Source organism: Culicoides brevitarsis, chromosome 2, assembly GCF_036172545.1.
Source record: "Culicoides brevitarsis isolate CSIRO-B50_1 chromosome 2, AGI_CSIRO_Cbre_v1, whole genome shotgun sequence".
NCBI classification, from domain to species: domain Eukaryota; kingdom Metazoa; phylum Arthropoda; class Insecta; order Diptera; family Ceratopogonidae; genus Culicoides; species Culicoides brevitarsis.
Genome location: NC_087086.1, coordinates 34616306 through 34641317, shown reverse-complemented (window position 1 = coordinate 34641317; position 25012 = coordinate 34616306). Strand labels below are relative to the sequence as shown.

The window sequence follows — 25012 nt, the reverse complement described above, 5'->3', positions numbered from 1 at the left end:
TCTCGTAATTTGACAAAAAACTTTACAAAAGTTTATAAATCAAACAAAAAACTGTAAAATTAAAAAAAAAATCAACATTTAGTCAAGTCTCTGACAAAAACCCATTAAAAAACTCAAACCTCATACTTTGTACCAAAAAAATAACAAAAATTTTCCCTTTTTTTTTCTATTTCATAGACCATGCGATCGAAACTTACGTGACGCCGAACTAATTTCATGCCGCCTGAGACGTGTCGAACCGTTATGCCGTCTCCCCGGATCCGCTTTGCAACAACTCGCCATGTGCGGTTTCTACGAGGACCTCGAAAAAGGAGTCACGCGTAAGTATTTCTCTCATTTTTTGCAATAACTCATAAAAACGGGCAAAAATGGGGACAACGCTATAAATTACAAACTGGTAATTAAATAAAAAGTGCACGTTTTTACGATGCTTTGGTACGAGAACGACGCTTTTTTTAATTGAATGCATATTTAATGAGCGTAAATTATGAAGTATTGTTTGTCGCCGAAGCAAAATTCATTAAAAATTAAAAAAAAAATTTTTTTTTCATAGTTTTTCGTGCCGGCGAGCAAGGTCGTTTTTGGTATGCGGTGCTCGGAGGTTCACTCGAAGTGCGATATCATGCTGCCAATCCCGATAGCAATACACAAGTGACGCTGTGCAATTTGGGCGTCGGTGCGACATTCGGCGAAAGCATTTTGCATGACATGCCGCGCGATTGCACCGTCGTAACGAAGACCAGTTGTGAACTTTTGCGTGTCGAACAGGCGGATTTCCGGCTCATTTGGGAGAAAAACAAGGAACTCATGAACGACATCATCCTCAATAGTCGCAAACGGAACGGATATGGCGTTTCGCCCACCCGACAATCGCCCACGAAGCCAACGCGGGGCAGCACATCGAACGACGTCGACCAACCGAATCCCGCGTTGCCAATTACGCCGAGCCCATCGCCCCAAATGACGCGCATGGCATGGGCGTTGCGAACGTTGCTCGTCACCGACAGCAGTAGTTGCTTGAAAGATCGAAAAGTTTCCGGGAAACTCATTAAAAAGTGCGCGCCAGGCACGGAATTGGTCGATTGGTTGATAAATTTGTCGCCGATTGTTCATACGAGGGCGCAGGCATCGGGAATGTGGCAAGCGTTGTTGGAAGAAGGAGTTTTGGTTCATGTTGCACGCGAACAACCATTTAAGGATAAGTGTTTTTTGTATCGATTTAGAACGGATGAGGAAAATACAAGCAATACACCGCAAATTGACGACGTGAATTCCGCGAATGATCACGTGAGAGAAAATCTTCCCGCTTTGTTGCATCGAGGACCGGATGCGACACTCAGAATGATTCTGAGAAAGCCGTAAGTTGAATTTTTTTGTTAAAATATTATGAAGAAAATAATTAAAAACTTTTTTTTTGTAGCTCTCATGAACGCACACAAGAAGAACTTGAACTCGTATTTGAAGAACTTTTACACATTGCAGCATTATCTCACCTGTCGACGTCAATTAAACGAGAATTGGCGTCTGTTATTGTCTTTGAAGCTCATGCCCAAGCAGGAACTGTGTGTAAGTATCTCTTTTTCAATTATTTTAACCTCAAAGTTTAACCACGTGACTTTTTATAACCTCAAAAGTTGTAAATTTTGAATATATGTTTAACCACGTGACTTTTTATAACCTCAAAAGTTATAAATTTTGAATATATATTTAACCACGTGACTTTTTATAACCTCAAAAGTTATAAATTTTGAATATATGTTTAACCACGTGACTTTTTATAACCTCAAAAGTTATAAATTTTGAATATTTGTTTAACCACGTGACTTTTTATAACCTCAAAAGTTATAAATTTTGAATATATGTTTAACCACGTGACTTTTTATAACCTCAAAAGTTATAAATTTTGAATATATGTTTAACCACGTGACTTTTTATAACCTCAAAAGTTATAAATTTTGAATATTTGTTTAACCACGTGACTTTTTTTAAACTCAAAAGATATAAATTTTGAATATATGTTTAACCACGTGACTTTTTCTAACCTCAAAAGTTATAAATTTTGAATATATGTTTAACCACGTGACTTTTTATAACCTCAAAAGTTGAAAATTTGTAATATATATTTAACCACGTGACTTTTTATAACCTCAAAAATTATAAATTTTGAATATATGTTTAACCACGTGACTTTTTATAACCTCAAAAGTTATAAATTTTGAATATATGTTTAACCACGTGACTTTTTATAACCTCAAAATTTATAAATTTTGAATATATGTTTAACCACGTGACTTTTTATAACCTTAAAATTTCAAAATTTGAACTTTTTTCTAACCTCAAAATGTTTAAATAATCACGTGATTAAAAAAAAACTCTCAAGAGCGAGTTTTTTTCTCGAAAATAAAAATTTGTAAAGAAAAAGAAAACTAAAAAAAAACTTTAATCCTCTTAAATTTTTCTTTCGCAGTATTTAACCAAGGCGACGAAGGTCGTTCATGGTACATCCTTCTCAAAGGCTCTGTCGATGTCGTCATTCACGGCAAAGGTACCGTAGCGACGCTCAAAGAAGGCGACGACTTTGGCAAACTTGCACTAATTAATGATGCACCTCGGTAAGTTGGCAACTTTTTGACACATTTTTCTTTTTAATTGGAAATTTAATTAGCGCTCGATCGAAACTTTTCCTCCTAATTAAATTAACGCGGTCAAAGGACGCCAACATATTTTCTCAGAATGAAACGAGAGAACGAGACATTAATTGCTCCTTTGTCTATCCACTTATCTAGAAGACATTAATTAGGTAGCATAATAACATTTTAATTACCCAAAATGTCAGTTTCATCTTACTTTCGGGTGACTTGTTGATTTGGATGTAAAAAAAAGAAGATTTGTTGCTTTAATTTGCGATGAAAAGCGCCTAACAAAAAATCTCATTAAAAATTGAATTTATGAAAAGTTTTGTTAATCCAATTCAAACAAAATAATGAGTTCATAATTATTTCATTATCGCAGCATTAACACTCATTTTGCGAGTAATTGAATTTTCTCTGATTTTTTTTTTCGGAATAATTGATTTTATTTGTACTAACAAAATTGCTTTAAAGGGCTGCAACAATTGTGTTGAAAGAAAATCATTGTCACTTGCTGCGAGTTGACAAAGAGCACTTTAATCGGATTTTACGTGACGTGGAAGCGAATTCGTTGCGATTGCAGGAAAATGGCAAAGATGTGCTGATTTTGGAACGTGTGGCAAAACAAAGAGGACATTCAGCTTTCAAGTAAATTTGATTGACTTCACGTTTTTGCATGTTGTTGATGTTTTTTTGTTTTATTTTTATTTTTGAAGTTCATGAAAAAATTTAAAATTTTGCAAATAAAAAAGCTTCTTGTCAAAATTCCAACCCTGAAGTTCAAAAAAAAGCTTCTAAAGTCAAAATTCAACCCTGAAGTTCATAAAAAAGCTTCTTAAATCAAAAATTCAACCCTGAAGTTCATGAAAAAGCTTCACGAATCAAAATTCTAACCCTGAAGTTCATTAAAAAAGCTTCTTAAAAAAAAATTTCAACCCTTAAGTTAAAATTTCAAAAAAAGCTTCTTGAAAAAGTTAAAAAATTTCAACCCTGAAGTTCATAAAAAAGCTTCTTAAGTCAAAATTTCAACCCTGAAGTTCATAAAAAAGCTTCTTAAGTTAAAATTTCAACCCTGAAGTTCATGAAAAAGCTTCTTAAGTCAAAATTTCAACCCTGAAGTTCATAAAAAAGCTTCTTAAGTCAAAAATCCAACCCTGAAGTTCATGAAAAAGCTTCTTAAGTAAAAATTCCAACCCTGAAGTTCATAAAAAAGCTTCTTAAGTCAAAAATTCAACCCTGAAGTTCATGAAAAAGCTTCTTAAGTCAAAATTGCAACCCTGAAGTTCATGAAAAAGCTTCTTAAGTCAAAATTTCAACCCTGAAGTTCATAAAAAAGCTTCTTAAGTCAAAAATCCAACCCTGAACTTCATGAAAAAGCTTCACAAATCAAAATTTCAACCCTGAGCCTTCACAAAAAGTTCCTTCAGTTGAAATTGAACACTGAATTTCATAAAAAAGCTTCGAAAAGAAAAAAAATTCCAACCCTGCTCCTTATAAAAAAATTTTAATCTCAAAATCTTCCTCATAATAATTATTATCTCTCTTGAAATTATTAAACTAAATTAACCTGCAATCTCATTATTTTTCCAACAATTTATTATAAAGTTCACTTAATCGCTAAATCCCCTTGTTTAAAAATAACTCAATTGGAATACGTACTTGCGTGAAATTGCATGTTGCTTTCCTGTTATTTATCTCATTTCATTTTTTCCGTTCGAACCATTTTTTTTTTAATTTCATAATTCCACTATAATTACATTTTTTTTTTCATCATAAAACTTTTTTTTTGCCTTCATAGAGGATTTACTGCCTGCTCCGGTATTTTTATTGCCTCTTTATTTTTTATTTTCATTTTTTCATTGCATGATGATCGTGCACCGACATCACTCATTCTCATTTTCATGCAATTTAAAAAGCAAAACATTCTAAATAAATTACATTTTCACAATATAATTAATATTTCATAATTTTCTGTGTGTGTTTCGTGCTTTAGTAGTTGTTTGGTCGCCTTCTATTTATCATCTGCTTGCATCTTTCTCCTAATTAGTCGACGTCTCTAACGTACGCTGGCCTCATTTTGCCGCCATCTGTTCATGTGGAAAATTAAAACGTTGCTAGTTAGGAAAAATTTGCTGTTAATTATGACACTTTTAGTTTTTTTTTTGTTTTTTTTAAATCGTCGGGCACGGCACAAAAACTTGTTGAGTGCTTTGGATTAAAATTTATTATTTTTTAGGATGAAATTTTGTGTGTTTTGTGTCTAATCCTCTTATTTTCTTCGTTTCGCAGATATACCGTGATGTGCGGCACGCCGTCGAAAATGCTCGAACACTTGCTCGACACACGCATGGGCATTCAAGTGGGACCAACAGATCCATTTTTGGACGATTTTATGTTAACGCACATCGTTTTCATGCCAGTTCCGATGCTGGTCGACGAGTTATGGCGACAATATCCTTTTTCAAAACGAAATTTTAGCAATTTTTTGTGATTTTTGATTTTTTTTTATCAAATTTCCTTAACTCACTTCCATTACTTATCATAGCGAGCTCGAACATGACGACGAAGATCACGAACCAACCACGGAGGACAGAGATTTTTCGGTGCAGTGCAAGAGAAGAGTTGTGCAGTTCATCCAAAAGTGGGTAATTGCCGTTAGGCATGCGGTTTTCGAGGATCCAGCTGCTGTGGATTTTATTGAAGTAAGAAAAATTTTATTTTTAATACGAATTTTTGACCTAAAAAATTAATTTTTATGAAAAATTTTAACTTTAAAATGAATTTTTGACTTAAAAAATTTAATTTTTTACAGGAAATCGCAAGCGATGTCGAAAACGACCCCGAATTGAGCGAAGAAACGAGTATAGTACATCACGTGTTGACCCAGTTGGCTCGATATCAAGAAGATCGCAACGCCCATGCGGGTCAAAAATGGAAATTACCGCCGAATGGACAACCAATTTGCTTATTTAGCCCGAATCCAGCCGGAACAAAGACATTAATTCGTCCCGATGACGATAGTAAGTCCTTATTCTATTCGAAATTCGATAAATTTTAATAAAATTTTTTTTTTAGTAATTTTTCGTGTCTATTGCGCTGATCACACGTACTGCACTCTTCGTTTTCCGGTTTGTGCGACTGCGGAAATGGTCAAGGCTTGTGCCGCGGATAAATTGCAAATAAATCGTGCGACGGAGGATTTGGCATTACTCGAAGTCAAGTCAAATGGCGAAAGAATTGTGTTTAAAGACACGGATGTGAGTATTCCGACTGTGCTGAGTCTCAATGGGAGGATTTTTGTGTCGCCCAAAGATCATATTGATGCGATGGTGAGTTGAAAGTTGAATTTTTTCACATGAAAATGATGATAAATTGATATTTTTTTGTGTAAAGACGCCGTTACCGGAGCAAGAAATGGTCACAGATGGCATCGATATGGATATTGAAATGCTAAGCACCAAAGAAATTGCGTATCACATGACCCAGTTTGATTGGGATCTGTTTTGGGCAGTGCACGAATATGAATTGATGTATCATACGTTTGGGAGACATCATTTTAATAAGGTAATCTTTTCGATTTTTTATCATTTTTTAATTTTTTTATTTTAAATATTTTTTATTTTTTTATTGAATTAATTTAAAATTTATTTTTTAAAAATTAATTATTTTAATATATTTTTTTATTATTTTAAATTATTCTATTTTTTAATTTAATATTTAAAAATTTTAATAATTTTTTTTTTTTAATTATTTAAAATTATTTATTTAAAAAAAAAAATTTTTTCAAAATTTTAAAAATCATTTTTTTATTGATTTTTATTTTATTTAATTTGAATTATTTTTTTTTAATTTTAATTTTTTATTAATTTTTCAAATTAAATTTATCTTATAATTTTTTTTTATAAATTTTTATTTAATTTTTTTTTATTGAATTAATTTTAAAATTATTTTTTAAAAATTAATTAATTTTAATATTTTTTTTATTATTTTAAATTATTTCTTTCAATTAATTTATTTTTTAATTTAATATTTTTTTGAATTATTTTAAATTTTTTTATTTTTTCAAAAAAATAATTTTTTAAAATTAATTTTTATTTGATTCAATTTAAATTATTTTTTTAACTTTTTCATAAATTTTTCTATTTATTTTTCAAATTAAATTTATTTTAAATTATTTTTTCAATTTATTTATTTTTTTAATATTAATTTCTGAAATATTTTTTAAATGAATTTTTATTTTATTTTTTAAACACATTTTTTTTTACTTTCATCAATTTAAAAATTTATTTAATATTTTAAAAATTTTAATTTATTTTTTTATAAATTTTTATTAAATATTACAATTTTAATTCAATTGACTGCTAATTTTTTTAATTTTTTTTTTAATATGAAAAATAAAAAAAAAATTTTATAAGCTCACTTTTATAAATTAATATTTTAAATATAATATTAAATAATATTTTTTTTTTTAAATTAATTTTTATTTTATTTTTTTAAAACTTTTTTTTGCTCGAATTTTACTTGTAACACTATCATTTTAATTTTTTATTTTAATTTTCATCAAATAAATTTTTCAATTTTATTCATTTATTTTTTTTTTAAAATCTTTTTTTTTTAATTTTAAAATTTAAATTTTTTTTTTTTTACTTCAGATCACATCAAATTTGGATGTCTTCATTCGTCGCTTTAACGAAATCCAATATTGGGTCGTTACGGAGATCGTTTCTACTGGAAGCATGAACAAACGTGTATCACTATTGAAGAAATTCATCAAATTAGCTGCATAGTAAGTCCTTTTAATTCACTTTTCATCAAATTTTTAACCAAAAATAATTTTCAGCTGCAAAGAATATCAAAATTTAAACGCATTTTTCGCAATTGTGATGGGATTGTCGAACAACGCGGTATCTCGTCTCACGCAAACGTGGGAAAAGTTACCGTCAAAGTTCAAAAAGCTCTTTACCGAGTTCGAGGCACTCATTGATCCGAGTCGTAATCATCGGGCATACAGGTAAAAAATAATTTTTCACATGAAAAAAAAATTTTTAAAGGAAATTCTTTGAATTTTTTTTCAGAATGTCAGTTGGTAAGTTACAACCACCCGTGATCCCGTTCATGCCGTTGCTGCTAAAGGACATGACATTTGCTCACGAAGGCAATAAAACGAGTGTCGATGGCTTGGTGAACTTTGAAAAGATGCACATGATGGCACAAACGATGCGAACGGTGCGCTTTTGTCGATCCCGGCACCTTGGTGAGTTAAATAATTAACTGCTTTCTTCGTCGATGCGCGCTCAATTACTTGCGTGACATGTTAATCGGTGTTATTGGGTAGAAACAAACAAACTTTTCACATTTCTTCTGCCCGAAGAAAGTTCGTGACGCAAGGTGTGGGTCGCCGGCATTGATTTATGTTCGTTTATTGCTTTAATTAGTGATGACAAGTTATTAATGAGCACAAATTGTCGGCAAGAAGGCGTGGAATGGGCGACATTGTTATCACAAAGTTCTTGAAAAGTTCAAACTTTTCCATTTTTTGCACGAAGTAACGTCGTCTAGACAACAAAAATACCCGAGAATCGTCTTATAATCCGATTTTTTGCTGTTCAACTACTTTTTCTCTCCAATTAACACAACAAACTAATCCAGTTACGAACTAATTAGAGACACCTCGTAATCCCCCAATGATGTGCCATGAACACCTTGTTAATTATCATCGACAAATCTCGTTAAATTTAATCCTTTTTCCTCTCGTTTTCTTTCATGAAATCGCCAGTATTGGATCCGCCATCGCCCAAAAGCGAAGGAGACGTTCGTGCGTACATCAGTTGTTTCCGCATCATTGACAACCAACGCGTACTTACGGCAATGTCGCAAAAAATTGAGCCATCACGACGCACTTAAGGAATTTCGAGGGATCCAACAATAATTTCAAAGCAATCAAATATCTTTAAAAATAATAAATAAATTATTAGTCGTTTTATATCCGTGAAAAATTTAGTGAGTAAAAATTTCTTCCGTACAAAAAAAAAATCGTGATGTGAAAAAAAATTTCTCACCTTAAAAACTTTGATGTTCTTTACTTCAAATAATTCCGTTATTTAAAGATAAAATAACCAAAAAATAACTTTTTTTGTATTAACGTTCGTATAATTGATAAAATAAAAAAATACAATAAACCGATCTTATGAAACCCATTTTCATAGTGTTAAGTAAATAAAAAAAAATGTTGATAGAATTGAAAAAGTAAAAAAAAATATCAAGAAAATTTTTGAAAATGATGATATTAACGTTAGAAATGTAAAATTATTATATATTATAGTAGTTGTGATATATCAATCAATCATTCAGTGTTTCTGTCTGAAACGTGACGGGGCGTCATTGCATGAAAAAGACGAAAGAACATGAACTTTTTAAATTTTAAAGGGGATTTTTAGGTACAAAAGGTGATTTTTTGATAAATTTTGTTAGATTTTCAATTTTAAAAAATTAAAAAAATTAATTATTTTTTTGTAATTTTCATCTAAGATAAAAAATATTGAATATTTTTGAGTTAAAGACTTCAAATTGTTCAAAAATTAATTTTTTTTTTTCTAAAGAACCATTTATTTAAATTATTTTTATTTTTTTTTATTAAAATTAAAATTAAAATAAAATTAAAATTTAAAGAAAAAATTACTCAAAAAATTTTTCAATTATTTATAAATTTTTATTTATTTTTTTAAATTTATTTATTAAAATAATAATTTAATTTATTAATTTTAATTATTTTTTTAATTGTTGTTAATTTTTAATTAATTAAATTTAATAAAATTTATTTAGAATTTTATTTTATATTTTAATTCAAATTTAAATTAAATTAAATTAATTTAAAAATATTTAAATATTATTGAAATTAGATTAAATTAATTTATAATTATTAAATTTTAATTTTTTAAAATAATTAATTTAAAAAATTCATCAAAAAATCCCTTTTAAACGTACATAGACAGAAAAATTATTCAAAACAAAAATCAACAAAAAGAGAAATTTTTTGAAAAAAATATAAATCTTGATGTTAGCTTTTTAGAAGCCACGTTGTGTTCAAACACATATCGTTAACTCGTGTTTTCATCATATCGTCACACCACACAACTCAACTCGAGAAGTAACATAAAAATTATCATAGATTATTACATTACTTGATAAAATATAAGGTAATTTTCCAAAGACTTCTTCTTCTTCTGTACTACTGCTATCAAGTTACCCTTTCTCTCCTGAAGCGAAAGCAAATATGAAAATTTAACGCCACAAAAAATACTTTTCATAAATTTGATAATAATAACAGAAGAAGAAAAAAAAAAGAGAAAACGGTTTCCTTGATCAAATCTTTCGCACAATCAAATTAAAGTCTGATTTTCTTTCCATTTTGCCATTCTTGACAAATATTTCCTCTTTCTCTTGCTGGCTTTTGTTATCACAACAAAAGGAAACATAAAATCAAACACTCCAACTAATCAAAACCTTTTATGAAACCTTTTTTATTATTATATCGAAGGGACTTGAACGCGAACTTTTTTAACGCTATTACCTATTATTATTATGATTACTCTACAGAGCCTTATCACATTTACCATCAGCAATGATACACAATCAAATATTTTCACAATAGAAGTGTTTATTCACGTACCATATTTTTCGCAAGTCGATAAGGAGAAAGGAATTTCAATCATTTTTATTTTTACGCCGTACTTGATTACTGCAATGTGTGACAAATTTACTGCAAATGCACTAAACAATAACCATCAAGAGCATTTATTGTGCATTGCTCTCTATTTCTCTCCATTAAACAAAAGTGCATAAAATGTAACGACACACGCTCAACTCTCAAAAGGCTTTAAAACAAAGATTTGTAAGCAACAATCAGTCTCGACGTCGCTTGAGAGAGAAGTAAATGGAAACAAAAAACTTTCCCTTCTACGGTTTTCGATTTGTGCAAAGAAGCATGAACGAGAGCAGGACGATGAAGAAAAATAATGATAGCTCGACGAGAAAAGAGTGTGAGAGACCATTTTTCAACCAGTGTTTCTGTTGGAGTTGGTATTTATTCTACATTGTGAAAAATTTGTGTTTCGCAACTTGAAAAATATGCAGTTAATTTTGCGAGACCAATAAATTTTTATAGAAGATCGAATAACTTCGAAAAATTAGAGATACATATATCTTAAAAATAAAAAATAAATTTCGAAAAAAAATTAATATGGAAAAAGATTGAAAATTTGAACTATATGTGCTTAAAATAGATTTTAAAGAGTACGAGGATACAAAAGGGTCCAATGAAAGGTACAAACAAAGTATGAAGAACCTTTAGAGAAGAACAATTAGAAAGCTGGATTGTCTCAACCACATTCATCAAATATTTTCATGTAACCATCAATATATTCATTGCCAAAATGCATAAAAGAGTGTATGCTTCCTTGTCTACTATTGAATAATTGTAGTAGGTGATATGTATAACAGCTCATTAAGAAATTTCAAAGTCAATGCATAAACAACTTAGTACGATGTTATTTGTCCTTTTGTTTCAAACTCTCCTTTCAGATGTGAGTTTATTTGCTTTACATGTACTCTTAAACTATTTGACAGATCAGATTGGCCTTTTCATCGTAGGTACATGATAAACAGTTTTATTACGAACTTTCATCTAAATTTCCATTCTTTGACTGTAGAGATGACTAAAAAGTCATGTATCATATTGTATCAGGTCACCTCCATGTTCCATGGCAAAAAATATTCTTCAAGACCAAATCTCAATTTTTGAGTTTTTTTATTCTAAATTCCTAAAAGAAAAATTAAATAAAAATATCAAAATTAATAAATTTAAAAAAAGTTAAAAACTTATCTTTTGAACTCTCGCAGCATATCTCAACTTCTTCATCAATTGCGAAACACAAAATCTCCACATTGTATGTTGTGTCAAGTACGGTTGAGCAAATTCGTCTTGCAACAAAGACCAGAAGAAAAACAAGTCTGTGTGTCAATCGTAACTAAAATTGCAAAGCCATGAATTTAAGATGACAAACTTTACCACAACAGTGTTAAATTCCAATCTTGGCCAATAATTCACAATGTTGCTGGACGAACTTTTGCCATTCATTTGGCTCCATGGATTTTTTTTCCTTCTCTTTCTTCAGTTTTTCATTTAAAAACGAATTTATTTACTGAAGAAGAAAAAAAAGAAGAGAAAGAAATCAACTTGATTCGATTTTCCAAACGAGAAGCATAGCTAGACAAAAACGGAATTCAAACATATTGAATAAATTTTATTATGCAATCAAAGTTGGAAAATCAAGCAATTCGTTATTTTATTATGTGTTTCTCGAGTGTTTGTTTAAGCTCGAGTTAAAAATAATTTTCCATCGAATTCTTCTATATTTTTTTTTCTTTAAATTCACAATCAAACCAAATAAAAAAAAACAAATTTAAATAATTAAAGATGTTTTTGAAATGGATCGAAAAAAAAAATTTAATTCAACAACTCAGTGAATCAGTGAAGGAAATGAAAAAAAGAAATTAGAATTGAAAAGCAATAAAAATAAACTTTTTCCAGATTTAATTTTACAAAGAAAATTTATAATCCACGCTGTTAGACGTTTAAGCGAGACAATCAATCAACCAATAGAACAACCATATTCAATGTGTTCGTACTAAGATATTTTACATAAATAAATGTGATTTTAGTGACAATCCAAAATAATTAATTAATTAAATAAATAAAACCACAAAATACAATTCAATCCTATGAAATAGATGTATTTATGGAAAAGACAGCAACTGTACTTATGTAAAAAATAATTGAAAAAAATAGAGAATGAATCAAAACATATTTAAAAAAGTATTTTTCTACTCTTGTTCTTAGAATTTAACTTAAAAAAATATATTTAATACTAGAAATGAAAATCAATCAAAAAAATATCTCACGTTCTACCTTTAAAAGTTTTATTCCTATACAAAAAAAACACTAAACTAATCATTATTATTAAAATAATAAATATGATGAAAAATTTCTTGAACAAAAAAAATAATAAGTAGCTTTAAAAAAAATTAAATGATAAATTAAATAAATAAAATAATGTGTATTGTTCGTCATTAATTTATTAAATTAGAAAATAAATAAAAGAGGAAATAAATAAAAATATATAAGGGGAAAAAAGAGGCAAAATTAAGAAAGAAAAAAAATATTAAAGATAAGAAAAATAAATAAAAATCTAATGTTCGAAAAAGAAAACAAAAGGAAAATTTTGTTTTTTTTGTTGGATTTTGATGACTTTGCATAGGAAGGTGAGTTTTTTAATTTAATTTCTAAAGATTAAATTAGAACGATTTTTCAAATTTCAATTTTAAATTAATTTTTTAATTTTAACTCTTAAGCCGCTCCAAATTTTTTCCAATGGGCAAAGTAAATAAAAAAAAATAAATAATTTGATGAAAATTAACCTTTCGGTCTTTTTAATATTTTTTCCAAAAATTTTTAAAATATTTTCGATTTTCAAGAATTTAACATTAATTTTCTTCTCTAAAAATATTTTCAAAAAAATGATTTTTCAAAATTTTTTGACAGTTATTTTATGAATTTTTTTAGATCATTTGTAGATACCATAAAAAAAAACAAAAAAATTTTAAATTTTGTATGAAAAAGTACTTCAAACCATTTTTTTTATTTTGTCCCTCCCATTTTGAAAAAAATCTTTTGGGACAAAAACATCGAAAAAAAAATTGGAACGGCTTAGATTTTGAAAAATCTAACAAAAGGTAAAAAAATGAAAATTGTTTCAGTTTTAGAAATATTATTTCACTTTAGGAATAATTACAAAGAAAAAAGATCAAAAAAATACTTGAATTCATTCAAGTTTAACCTCTTACATTTAATCAATGTACACAAATCAGTTCAAAAATTCAGGTTTTGTGGTAAGACGCTCATCAAAACGTTTCAATAAATTTAAACTGCCATCTGATCCCTTCAAGTAGTCAGCAGGAGCAGTTTTAGCTTTTTCAAAATAATCTACTGCACGTTGACACCATAGTTTTCCTTTCGTAACGACTTTATCCCATTCTTTCTCGTCAGAAATTACGTTAACCGGGAACTGTTTTTCATAAATCTCGATGCCAGGCTCCATAAATTTCTCTAAACGGATCATTTCAGTGCGAATTTTGATTTTCAAATGTTTTTCCGAGTACATCTTAGCGGCGATTACGAGCAACTCATAAGCCCAAATTGCGTAAAAAAACGAAACAATCGCCTTTGACGCATCAATTTTAGCTTGAATCTCCGTTGCAATCACTTTGGGCATGTCACGACGCATTTTCACCAAATGAAACATCAAAATCGACAAGACATGATCAACTTGCTCAAAGTGATTTGTGTCAATCAAACAATTAATTATCGGGCGAAGCAATATAACAGTATGCTCAAAAAGTGCATTTTCCGTGCCAAATTCATGAATTATTTCATGTTTGTTCAACGTTGCTTTGAGTGCCGGCAAAACGTATTTCAGCTTCATTGCGTCATCCCTTAATTGGAAATTTCGCATAAAAATTTCCATCATTATCGAGTCATAGTCGTTATCGAGCAGAGTAGAGCCTCCTATTTCGTTGCCACCGAAAATTTCAAAGTACGAAAGAATCCTAAATTTGTTCGCTTTGATATTGTCAAATGCTGCTTCAGCTTTCCAGTAGTACTCGAGACTTTTCTTTGCATCATCTTCCATTCGGGCTATGTGTAACAACGTTTGAATGTAGGGATGTGCACCTTCGGGGGTGTCTTTGATCGGTTCCAACAATGATAAGGCACGAAAACCACATTCCGGGCGTACAGTCGATTGAAAGAAAATAGCAATTGCCTTCATTGCGATAAATCGGTTGAAATCGGAGGAGTCTGGAAGTGGAAATTCTTTGTCAATTTCAGCTTCCAATTCGTTGAAAATCGAAGAAATATCTAAAAAAACCATATTTTTATAAGAATTTTGAACCGTTTTAATAGAAAAAACTTACCAAAATCCGAAATTTGTTCAACTTTACGTGTTTGCTCTACGTATGAAAATGCGGATAAAGCTTGAGCAGCAACAAATAACTGTTGGATCTTGGTAAGTTTCATGTTTTCACCAAAAATCTCTTTTTCATATTCTTTAAAGCGCCAGATACTGAAAAAAATCACATCAAGCAGAGTAATATCATCAATTTTTTTTTAAATTCTTACGAATTTTTTGAAAATTTTGATTTAATTTCAACACAAAATCAATACTTACTCCATTTTTGAGTATTTTTACACAAATTTACGAGTTATTTTCTTAAAAATTCTTTAAAATTAGCTGAATTTCACATAGCATCCTTTTTTTGATAGATAAGAGTACATTCTGGATGAAAGGAGACACATAACGGTACATTCGAAAGTAACCCAAGGCACAACCGACACAAATTTCCAATTGTGACATGGGCAATGTTAAGTTTCTCGCAGAGTCCGTCAGAGGGCTTAACCAACCAAAACAAATCCCGTTCTGTGGTCCCGAAATTCAGCAAAAAATGATTTAAAATCCCGAAATTAAATCAAAAAAATGTCTCGAGTCAAGTCAAAAGCTGTCACGGAGGTCTGCGGAGACTGTTCCGCCTCAGGTAATTTCCCGAAATCCGTATTTTCTTTGATTTTTTATGTGGGTGTAAAAATTTGACCTAATTTTCTTTACTTCCTCATCTTCTCCAACACACACAGATCCGTCGTGGGCGTCAATTAATCGGGGAATCCTCTTGTGTTCGGATTGCTGTTCCGTGCATCGCAGTCTCGGACGTCACATTTCGCAGGTAAAAAGTTTGCGACAAGGCACTTGGGCTCCAACGATCCTGAAATTCGTCACGGAGCTAAATGCGCACGGAGCAAACAGCGTTTGGGAACACACCTTGAACGAAATTCCCGTTTCTGCGAAGAATTTCAAGCCGAAACCGTCGCCCAAAGACCCGATTCACCCAAATAAGGCGGATTTCATTCAAGCGAAACACGTCAAGTTGATGTACGTGCTGAAGCCAAATACGGCGCAAATTTTGAAGGAAAACGAATGCGGGAGTGTCGAGTTGGAGTTGTCGAAGCAGCTGCACGCGAGTGTTCGCACAACGAATGTCGAGACGTCGCTCCGGTTGATTGTGCAAGGCGCCGATGTGAATTATTACAGCAAGGAAAAGGGCTCGACGTGCTTGCATGTCGCCACGAAATTCGGGCAAACGTCGCAAGTTGAGTTGCTGATCGCGTATGGGGCGAATGTTGCTGCCTTGGATGCTCAGGGAAATAATGCGATCGAAATTGCGAAGGTGCATGGACATAATCAGCTCAGTGATCGGTTGATGGAAGCCATGTACGAAGTGACTGATAAATTGTCGTATTTTTTGTGTGGGAAACGGGCGGATCATGCGGTAAATTTTAATTTTTTCGACTTTTTCTCAACAAATTTTGAAAAAAATTATTTTTTTTTACCAAATTTGAATGAAAATTTTAAATTTTTTACCAAACTTGAACAGAAATTTTAAATTTTTCACTAAAATTTGAAAATTTTCAAGAAATTTGGACAAAAATTTTAAAACATTTTAATTGAAATCGTAAATTTTGAACAAATTTAAAAGAAGTTTTAAAATTTTTCACAAATTTTTCATCAAAAGTTAAATTTTTTTTAAGAGTTCAATAATTTTTTACAATTTTTTGAAGAATTTTATCCAAAAATATTTTTTTATTAAATATTTTTTAACATTTCAGAGCAAAAACAAATTTTTTTTCGTCAAATTAGGATAATAAGGAAATTTTTTTAAAAAATTAGAAAAGAAATTTAAAAATTTTTCATTGAAAACCGAAAATTTTGAACCAATTTATAGAAATTTTATTTTTAATATTTTGCTAAAAATCAAGAATTTTCAACAAAATTGGTAAAAACAACAAATTTTCCTTTGAACATTGAAACAAAATTTATAAAAATTAAATATTTTTGGTGAAAAATTTAATTTTTTGGATAGATTTAATTTTTTTAAACAATTTTAGAACAAAAATTTAAAAAATTACAAATTTTTTGAGCCAAAAAAATTATTTTCGAAAAAATTTCGAACCAAAAATTTAAAATTGAAACTAAATATTGCCACGAAATCTGAATTTTTAAACAAATTTGAACTAAAAATCAATTTTTTAAAGTAAAATTTTATTAAAAATTAATTTTTTCTTTCATTTTAGGCTGGTCAACATCTCCTGATCCCCTCCACGAACAAAGTTGAGCTGAACGAACAACTAAAAATCGCTCGTGGCAAGTTACAACTCGTGCCTAACAAGATGTTCGAGGAGCTCGTGATGGATTTGTACGAAGAAGTCGATCGTCGCGAGACCGAAGCTGTTTGGTCGACGTCAGCATTGAATCCGGAAATCGGTGCTGTGCCCTTTTTACCCACAAATCCGCATCTAAGTGCCACACGCAATCAAGGAAGACAAAAATTGGCGAGATTTTCGCAACAGGAATTCGCTGGATTAATCACGGATGTCCTGGAAGACTGCAAACGAAGACAAAATATGGCGAATTTAAGACCTCTCGATGCTCCGATACGAGATTCAACGGCTTCGGATGACGAACCGCTGTACGATGCGGTCGCTTCGGATGATGATTACGCTGCTTTGGCGCCAATTCCGCAACAGGTAATGCACACGATGCCGCCTCGCAGGAGATCTACGAAAAATAACAGCTTTGGTTAATGTTTTTTGGTCCAAAATTGATCATTTTTAATGTTAAAACTAACAAAATTCATTTTTTTTTAACTAACAAACCCATTCTTGTGTAATGTCAAACGGATTTTTGTGTCTTTTTGTGGTGTAAGTACTTTGAATTCTAACAAAATTAACAATTTTTTTTATTTTTTTGAAGATTTGAAGCTAATTTTTGACTTTTTATTGTAGGCTCTTGTTAATAAATCTCCGATAGTGCCAGCAAATCCCGAAGTTGACGTCTTAAAGCATGAATTACAAAAGTCGATGTCAACTATTGACGAGTTAAAGGAGTTAGTTGTCAAGTTAAGCAGCGAGAATACTGTTCTTAAGGCACGAATTACGTCTTCCGATGGAGGATCGCAACATGATGAGTGAGTTTCTATCAGATTTTTGTCAAAAAATTATTTTTTATGTAATTTTTTGAAATAATATTTGAAAATTTCACAAAAAAAGTTAAATTTTTTGAAGAAATTTTGACTGAAATTAACAAATTTTTGTCAAAAGTTAAGAAATTTTTATGAATTTAGTACAAAAAATTCAATTTTTTGAAAAATTTGAATCAAAACTCAATTTTTTAAAAAATGTTTATGAATCAAAATTTAAAATTTTGATGAAAAATTATTTTTTTAAATGATCTTTTTTTACAAAATTGGCAATTTTAAAAATAATTTGAATCAAAAAATTTTTTTTATGAATGAAAAATTAAAATTTTTAACAAATTCGAACCAAAATTTAAAACTTTTAATCAAAAGATGAATTTTTTCAGCAAATTCAGGAACGATTTCAATATTTTTTAATAAATTTGAAACAAAAATTTAAATTTTTTACCAAAATTCAAACAAAAAATTAAAATTTTTACCAATTTTTCAATTTCAGCTCCGAAAACGGTCCCCAATCCATGACAAACAGCGTAATTGTCGACGAAAAGCTCAATCCACGTCGTCCCGTTAGCATGTACGAGGCTCGTCAAGCCCCCAAGGAAGCATCTCCCGTGCCTGGATCCCAAAGTTTTCATTCAGCAGCTCCGTCGCCGAGTCACAGCAAGCTCATGCCTTTGTTTTTGGACGTTCAAAAACGCACCGACATCATTACGCGTCGCATCCAAGAGCTCTGGAAGGAAATTCAAGACCAAATGCCGGACTTCAAGAATCAAGACGTCTTCGTGCCGTGCGCCGAACGCATTCATCTTGCCATCATGGATCTCAATACGATTTTTCCGCCCGTCATCCCGCTGGAAAATGTCAAAAGTGCCCTCGTGCAACTGAATTCGAACTCGTTGCGGATCCAAAAAGTGTGTCATGACCTGCAAAATGCCATCGTGAACGACAACTTGATCCAATTGGAATTATTTTTGCAAGAAGTACGGAATTGCGCGTATGACTTGGCAGCGGGCAACAAGACTCTGATCACGTCGTTCCCGAAATAATTTTTTTCTCTCTCGTTTTTTAACTAATTTTTTTTTCTTCTTCTTTGCGAAAAGTATTAAACCAAGTAGATTAAATTTTAACAAAAAAATAAAATTAACAAAAAATATATAAAAAATAAAAAAATAATAATTGAATAAAAAATTAAATTGAATTTTAATTAAATAAAAAAATAAATTAAATTTTTAAATTTAAATAAAATAAAAAATAATAATTAAAATAAAAAAAATAATTAAATAATTGAATTAAAATTTTCGAAAATTCAAAGTTAAAAAATAAACCGTTTTTATATTTTATTAAAGAAATTTTCAAAAAAAATTAATTTTTTTTATTTTGAATTCCAAATTTTTTTTGGACTTTTTAAATTAATTTCCCAAAATAATTTTTTAAAATTAATTTAAATTTTAAAAAAAAATTAAATTTTTTGGGAAATTAAGTTCGAAAAAAATTTGGAGTTTTTGGGACAAAAAGTTTGAAAAAATTTGGAGCGGCCTAATTGATATTTGCGAGGTATTTGGGTAATTTTTTCGAGGTATTTGGGTAATTTTTCAAAATATTTGGGTAATTTTTGAGATATTTGGGTAATTTTTGAGTATTTGATTATTTGACAGCTAAATTTGACAGCTAAATTTGACAGCTAAAAATTTGGTCTTCGAAAAGCATGCTCATCCGCTGATTTAAGCAAAAAAATCGCAATTTTACAAGACTTTCCAGCAAAAAACTCTACAAAAAGTGATTGAAACCCCATTTTTCTACATGTGACACGAGTCGATGCGGAAATTCCATTAGACGAAGGTAAATTTCACTCGAAATTCTCTTCCCCATTCCCTTCAAAGACCTTCAAAACTTCCAATTTTACCAAAATTTGTATGAAATTTCTCGTTTTTGCAGCATTTTACTATGGGAAAAGTCAAACCGAAGGTCAATGGAGAGGAAAAGACGGCATTTGGAGTGACGCGAAAAATCAAAAAGGAACAAAAACCCCGAAAAAACTGGAATCACATTTTCAAGAAGATTTACGTGAGAAATGGACAAAAAATCAGCATGAATCGAAGTAATGGGGATGTTGCTGAAAGTACAAAACCACCAAAAGATGACACAAAACCCGACGGGATCAAGAAAAAACCGCAAGAAAAGGCGCCCGAAACGCCAATTATCGAAAATGGGCCTCTCGGGAAGACGATACGAATTAACGGGAAGAAGATAATAACTGACCCGATACCATCGACAAGCACAGGAATCACCGCCAACGGTCGGGGGAAACGAAAATGGGAGGAAATCCCCATAAACGGGCGACTTTTAAAGCATCGCCGATACGCGGTAATGCGAAATGGCAGAAATTACGATCCCGAGTCGAGCTTAGATGGCGACGAGGATTCGTCGGATTACGAGTACATGATGAACGGCGAGTTTGATTTGTCGTCTGACGTGCATTACGAGGACTCGAGCGACGAAAGTGACGAAAATAGTCGCGATATGGCGGATTTGATGGCTTTGCATGGCATGCCACGCAACGGAATGGATGACTCAGACTACGACGAGGAAGATTATTGCTCGGAGGAGGAGAGTTTGGACGAAGAATATTCCGACGATGACGAGGAACAAAGTTACGATTCGGATGAAATTGAGTCAGAGTACTTTTCAGACAGCGAGGAGGACATTTATGGCTCGTCGGAGGACGAAGACAGCGACGAGGAAGGAGATCCGAGTGATTATCATCGTTACGAGGGCGAATCAAGTGACACGGATTACGATCCGGGCGACGAATTTTTGGAAGATTTGTATGTGGCACGCGGCACAGCAGTCACCTACACAAATAAAGAGCTTACGAGTCAACTTCCCTTCACGGAAGACACCGACGAGCCCCAAGTAATCGACATTACGGAGATGCTAGCGAACAGCGACAGTAACGACAGTTGTCCGAAATTAGTGCCAATCAAAAATGGAATGAATTCAAGCGGAGAAAGTGAATCTAGTGAAGAATCGACGCCAATTAATGACAATCCGATACTTGTGGACGACCTCACGAGCAGCAGTAATGAGGATTCTGTCGTTAGCATCGCCGAATCGAGTTCTGACGACGCTGCGGAAGAAGATCAAAGCATCCATGTCGACACCAGAGACGATTTTTACATCAGCAACTCGCTGAATAACAACTCACCGTCGTGCCTTTTGCATTTAAAGAAGCCCATTTTCGTGAATGGCGTCGTAAATGTCGAACTTCTTGCCGGAAATGCACAAATTTTCGGCTATAATCTCCCGAAAAACGGCAAAACTGCACAAATTATCTCGGCACGCGGCTACAAATTGATCAACATTACTCCTGTGGAGTCGCAAACGTCAGAAAATCTGATACAAACATTGAATTCGCTCAAAGATCGTTTCGCCAAAGACGAGCTCGATACAATCCGAAGCAATTTTGATGGAAAATCGCATGCCTTGCTACTTTTAACACGCAGCAAAGTCAATACCAAGGTGAAAGTTGTGAAAAAATACACTTCTGGTCGGTATCTCTTCCCCGAAGCAATGACAATCGGACAACGAAACTCCCATTATCTCAGTGAATCGCTCCTAAATACGAAAATTTACACAGAAACGACATGCAAGCGTCCTCTGAAGCTCTTGCCGCAATGGAAAAACATCGCAGCGCCCCAAGCTGGCACCCGTACTTTAATTGTCGGCGGTAAAAACGTCGGAAAATCCACATTTGCTGAGTACTTAATGAACAAAAGTCTCTCCGGCACGAGTGATGCACATTCCAAAGTACTCCTGATCGATCTGGATATCGGTCAACCGATACTTTTTGTACCGCAAGTCGTTTCTGCGATCCTCGTTGATGCTCCAATACTTGGAAATGGCGTCTTAAAGACCTGTAACGTTGTTAAATCCTTCATTTTCGGCGATGTTAATGTCATGCTGAGTCCCATCAAGTACATAAAGTGCGTAAAACAGCTTTTGGAGTACTGCGAAACGGACGAAAGCTTGAAAAATGTGCCATGGATCGTCAATACAATGGGCTTCCAGAAGGGTTTGGGCGTCGAATTGATGGCAGCGGTCATTAAAATGACAAAACCCACGAAAGTTGTACAAATCCAGCATGAAATCGAGAATTTTAACTTTAGAAATGTCATGAAGGCGGATTTTGTGAACAATTTTACCTTTAATATGTTCAAAGAGGAGATACAAGACTGCAAATTTGCCTCAGCTGATGTCATGTATGAAGTTACGGAGCTGCAATCGGCGATGAATGACACAGAACAGGAGATGCCATACAAGAAACAAGAGGATCCGAGTCTGTTACCGGCGGAAAAACGAACTATTATGATGTTGGCTCACTTGACCGACGAAAATGGCGAGTATGAATGGATCACGGATGCGACCCCATATGCGTAAGTTACCTTTTTAACATCTCCCAGAACAATTTTTGACCGAAAAATGTATTTTAGCATCACAAATCCGCTGATTACGATTGCCAGCAGCGAAAAAATACCAAAGAATCGTGAATTGGAAACGATTTGCGGGAACATTGTTTACTTGTGTCATGCTCCGAACTCCTCTACATGTGATAACAAATCTCAATTTGAGTGTTTTGGCATCGGTAAGTCCCTTTTTCATTAATTTTCGGATGAAATTTTGACAAAAATCCTCATTTTAGGTCTCGTTCGTGCCATTGACGTCAAACAAAATGTCGCTTATGTGCATCACTCGATCCCTCGTGCGAAAATGCGTCAAGCCAACATGCTCGTACTGGCCAACATCACGCCCCCGAAGGATATTTTCCTGAAACAAAGCAACAAAGTAACAAGTACGCTGCCAAATCTGTACAATACCGAAGCCGAGTTCGCTGGTTCGCGCAAAATTGGGCGCGGAAATGTGTAAAAAGTCTCTTCCCCCGGAAAATTTGACTAATTTTTTATGAATAAAATGAATGAACCTGAAGTAATTTAACGTAAAAATTAATAAAATCTCGTTTTTGTGGATTATTTTACGTTTACGTGGTCTTTAATTTAATTTAAATTCAGAATTTCTAATGTTTTACTTCCTATGCGAACTACGACATTTAGACTTTCACACGAAATCTTCCTCATATGCCTTACTTTCTAGCGTTAAATTAAAAAGTTCTAACGTTAACGAGTGATTAATTAAAAAAAAAATAACTTAAATTACGAAATTTTGCGGAAATATGAAGTTTTAGTTTAAATTTCGGATTCGCCCGTGTCAGCTACTGTGGCGTCGCCCTTCTGCGTGACTTCCATGGGCACGAGGAGCGTATCTGGTGTCATCAGATTATTCCTAAAAAGCAAAAAAATGTCAAATTTGAAAATTTTTTAAATTTTTTTGAGAAAAAATTGAATTTACCGTAGAACGAAAGTACTAAATCTCTTGCAAAGTGACGTTTTTCCCTCAAATTCTTCGTATAACCCTCGATGATGGAAGTAGGCATGCGAGAAAATGCGATAAACACGACGACAAACCGATCCAAGCTTCCCCTCAGATGACTCCTTGATCGTTACGCGACTCGGGAAATATTTATTGCTGTTGAGCAAGCAAGCGGCGCCATCCAAAGTGTGTCTCGTATAATCAATAGCCGAACATTCTTGCGGAGTTTTGTGGGCGGCACACCTAAAAAAGTAATTTTTCATTAAAAAAAATTTGAATTTTTCAAAATTTCAGAAATTTACAGGAAAATCCACTGTTCTGTCGACGTCATTTGGTTGCAAGTACTTGGAAAACATTGTTTTTGCAGCAGAACCGCAAGTCCATTGAGCTCCATGCAAAATTGTCGCAATTGCTCGTACTTCCAGGCAGCTTGATCCTGGTTATCGGGCAGCGTTAAAATCGTGTCGATATTCGAGGGATCCTTTCGGATGAGTTGCTGGATATATTGCTGCACGGCGAGTGTTGAATCCATCTCTTCAAATGGCACTTCAGGCCAGTTGCAGAATTCCTAAAAAAAGAAAATTGATTAAAAATTGTTAATTTTCACAAAAATCAGGGGATTTCACTTACGCTTGCTTTTGTGCCGGGCCTGTTGCGTTTCAGAGCGCTCGTAAAAGTCATTTTTTGCGTCTTTTAATGGAGAAATATCCAAAAAAGTTCAAAAAATTACGGATCAAAACAAAATTTTCACGAATATGATTTGAATTAGCGTGAAGGGAGTTGGTTCTCGCCATATAGGGGAGAGAGGGGCACACAAGAAAAGTTTCTTATAAACATGCCCCATGCTAAAATATTTTTCAAGTTTGCTCTTAATTTTTATGAAATTTTCAGTAATTTTGAAAATTAGAACCTTCTGACAAATTTTTATCCATTTGGAGCAAGATTTGACAAAAATTGCTTTGACACAGTTTTTGACACAGTTTTTTTTGCTCTTGATTTAGTTTTTAAAACAAAACTATGTCAAAGAAAAATTTTTTTTTCAGTTTAAATTTTTTGGCAGTTTTGAGTTATAAAATGATTAAAAATGATAAATTAGAGCCCTCTGATAAATTTTTATCCGTTTGGAGCAAAATTTGACAAAAATTGCTTTGACACAGTTTTTGACACAGTTTTTTTGCTCTTGATTTAGTTTTCAAATCAAAACTGTGTCAAAGAAAAAATTTTTTTTCAGTTTCAATTTTTTGGCAGTTTTGAGTTATAAAATGATTAAAAATGATAAATTAGAGCCCTCTGATAAATTTTTATCCATTTGGAGCAAGATTTGACAAAAATTGTTTTGACACAGTTTTTGACACAGTTTTTTTGCTCTTGATTTAGTTTTCAAATCAAAACTATGTCAAAGAAAAAATTTTTTTTCAGTTTCAATTTTTTAGCAGTTTTGAGTTATAAAATGATTAAAAATGATAAATTAGAGCCCTCTGATAAATTTTTATCCGTTTGGAGCAAAATTTGACAAAAATTGCTTTGACACAGTTTTTGACACAGTTTTTTTGCTCTTGATTTAGTTTTCAAATCAAAACTATGTCAAAGAAAAAATTTATTTTCAGTTTCTATTTTTGGCAGTTTTGAGTTATAAAATGATTAAAAATGATAAATTAGAGCCCTCTGATAAATTTTTATCCATTTGGAGCAAAATTTGACAAAAATTGCTTTGACACAGTTTTTGACACAGTTTTTGACACAGTTTTGCTCTTGATTTAGTTTTCAAATCAAAACTGTGTCAAAGAAAAAATTTTTTTTCAGTTTCAATTTTTTGG

The 25012-nt window shown here is 32.0% G+C and overlaps 5 protein-coding genes across 5 annotated transcripts in view; 3 read left to right on the top strand and 2 right to left on the bottom strand.

Annotated features, from left to right (window-relative positions):
- Window positions 1-8546, top strand: part of LOC134831183 (rap guanine nucleotide exchange factor 4) — a 38544-nt gene extending 29998 nt beyond the window's left edge. The window contains exons 3-16 of the mRNA XM_063844846.1: window positions 178-320; window positions 554-1358; window positions 1421-1566; window positions 2468-2612; window positions 3105-3278; window positions 4920-5081; window positions 5167-5332; window positions 5443-5650; window positions 5706-5959; window positions 6024-6194; window positions 7283-7416; window positions 7471-7641; window positions 7706-7884; window positions 8407-8546. Of these exons, the coding sequence (XP_063700916.1) occupies window positions 178-320; window positions 554-1358; window positions 1421-1566; window positions 2468-2612; window positions 3105-3278; window positions 4920-5081; window positions 5167-5332; window positions 5443-5650; window positions 5706-5959; window positions 6024-6194; window positions 7283-7416; window positions 7471-7641; window positions 7706-7884; window positions 8407-8534 (2986 nt within the window). The 3' untranslated portion in view covers window positions 8535-8546. The remainder of the gene's footprint in view (window positions 1-177; window positions 321-553; window positions 1359-1420; window positions 1567-2467; window positions 2613-3104; window positions 3279-4919; window positions 5082-5166; window positions 5333-5442; window positions 5651-5705; window positions 5960-6023; window positions 6195-7282; window positions 7417-7470; window positions 7642-7705; window positions 7885-8406) is intronic.
- A 4922-nt stretch (window positions 8547-13468) lies between these two features.
- Window positions 13469-15016, bottom strand: LOC134831425 (uncharacterized). The gene is made up of 3 exons (XM_063845151.1): window positions 14915-15016; window positions 14661-14809; window positions 13469-14604 (listed from the first exon to the last, which is right to left on the bottom strand). Exons 1-3 carry the CDS (start codon window positions 14917-14919, stop codon window positions 13553-13555), a joined length of 1206 nt encoding a protein of 401 aa, XP_063701221.1. The 5' UTR covers window positions 14920-15016; the 3' UTR covers window positions 13469-13552.
- Window positions 15017-15137: 121 nt separating this feature from the next.
- LOC134832750 (ARF GTPase-activating protein Git) lies at window positions 15138-18910 on the top strand. Its single transcript, XM_063846881.1, has 5 exons — window positions 15138-15278; window positions 15376-16067; window positions 16870-17322; window positions 17581-17762; window positions 18268-18910. The coding sequence occupies exons 1-5, from the start codon at window positions 15221-15223 to the stop codon at window positions 18815-18817; spliced, it is 1935 nt and encodes a 644-aa protein (XP_063702951.1). The 5' UTR covers window positions 15138-15220; the 3' UTR covers window positions 18818-18910.
- A 559-nt stretch (window positions 18911-19469) lies between these two features.
- Window positions 19470-22809, top strand: LOC134832749 (polynucleotide 5'-hydroxyl-kinase NOL9). Its single transcript, XM_063846880.1, has 4 exons — window positions 19470-19610; window positions 19707-22204; window positions 22262-22413; window positions 22471-22809. Exons 2-4 carry the CDS (start codon window positions 19716-19718, stop codon window positions 22692-22694), a joined length of 2865 nt encoding a protein of 954 aa, XP_063702950.1. The 5' UTR covers window positions 19470-19610; window positions 19707-19715; the 3' UTR covers window positions 22695-22809.
- LOC134832752 (MOB kinase activator-like 4) lies at window positions 22768-23981 on the bottom strand. Its single transcript, XM_063846882.1, has 4 exons — window positions 23826-23981; window positions 23498-23763; window positions 23175-23438; window positions 22768-23108 (listed from the first exon to the last, which is right to left on the bottom strand). Exons 1-4 carry the CDS (start codon window positions 23874-23876, stop codon window positions 23012-23014), a joined length of 678 nt encoding a protein of 225 aa, XP_063702952.1. The 5' UTR covers window positions 23877-23981; the 3' UTR covers window positions 22768-23011.
- Window positions 23982-25012: the final 1031 nt, after the last annotated feature.

Coding starts and splice junctions, on each gene's coding strand:
- LOC134831425 (XM_063845151.1), bottom strand. Junction 14,605..14,660: donor TGAACAAATTTCGGATTTTG/GTAAGTTTTTTC, acceptor TGGTTTTTTTAG/ATATTTCTTCGATTTTCAAC.
- LOC134832750 (XM_063846881.1), top strand. CDS start 15,221: ATGTCTCGAGTCAAGTCAAAAGCTGTCACGGAGGTCTGCGGAGACTGT. Junction 15,279..15,375: donor CGGAGACTGTTCCGCCTCAG/GTAATTTCCCGA, acceptor CAACACACACAG/ATCCGTCGTGGGCGTCAATT. Junction 17,763..18,267: donor GGAGGATCGCAACATGATGA/GTGAGTTTCTAT, acceptor TTTCAATTTCAG/CTCCGAAAACGGTCCCCAAT.
- LOC134832749 (XM_063846880.1), top strand. CDS start 19,716: ATGGGAAAAGTCAAACCGAAGGTCAATGGAGAGGAAAAGACGGCATTT. Junction 22,205..22,261: donor ACGGATGCGACCCCATATGC/GTAAGTTACCTT, acceptor AATGTATTTTAG/CATCACAAATCCGCTGATTA. Junction 22,414..22,470: donor ATTTGAGTGTTTTGGCATCG/GTAAGTCCCTTT, acceptor TCCTCATTTTAG/GTCTCGTTCGTGCCATTGAC.
- LOC134832752 (XM_063846882.1), bottom strand. CDS start 23,876: ATGACTTTTACGAGCGCTCTGAAACGCAACAGGCCCGGCACAAAAGCA. Junction 23,439..23,497: donor ACAGAACAGTGGATTTTCCT/GTAAATTTCTGA, acceptor TTACTTTTTTAG/GTGTGCCGCCCACAAAACTC. Junction 23,109..23,174: donor TTTAGTACTTTCGTTCTACG/GTAAATTCAATT, acceptor TTTGCTTTTTAG/GAATAATCTGATGACACCAG.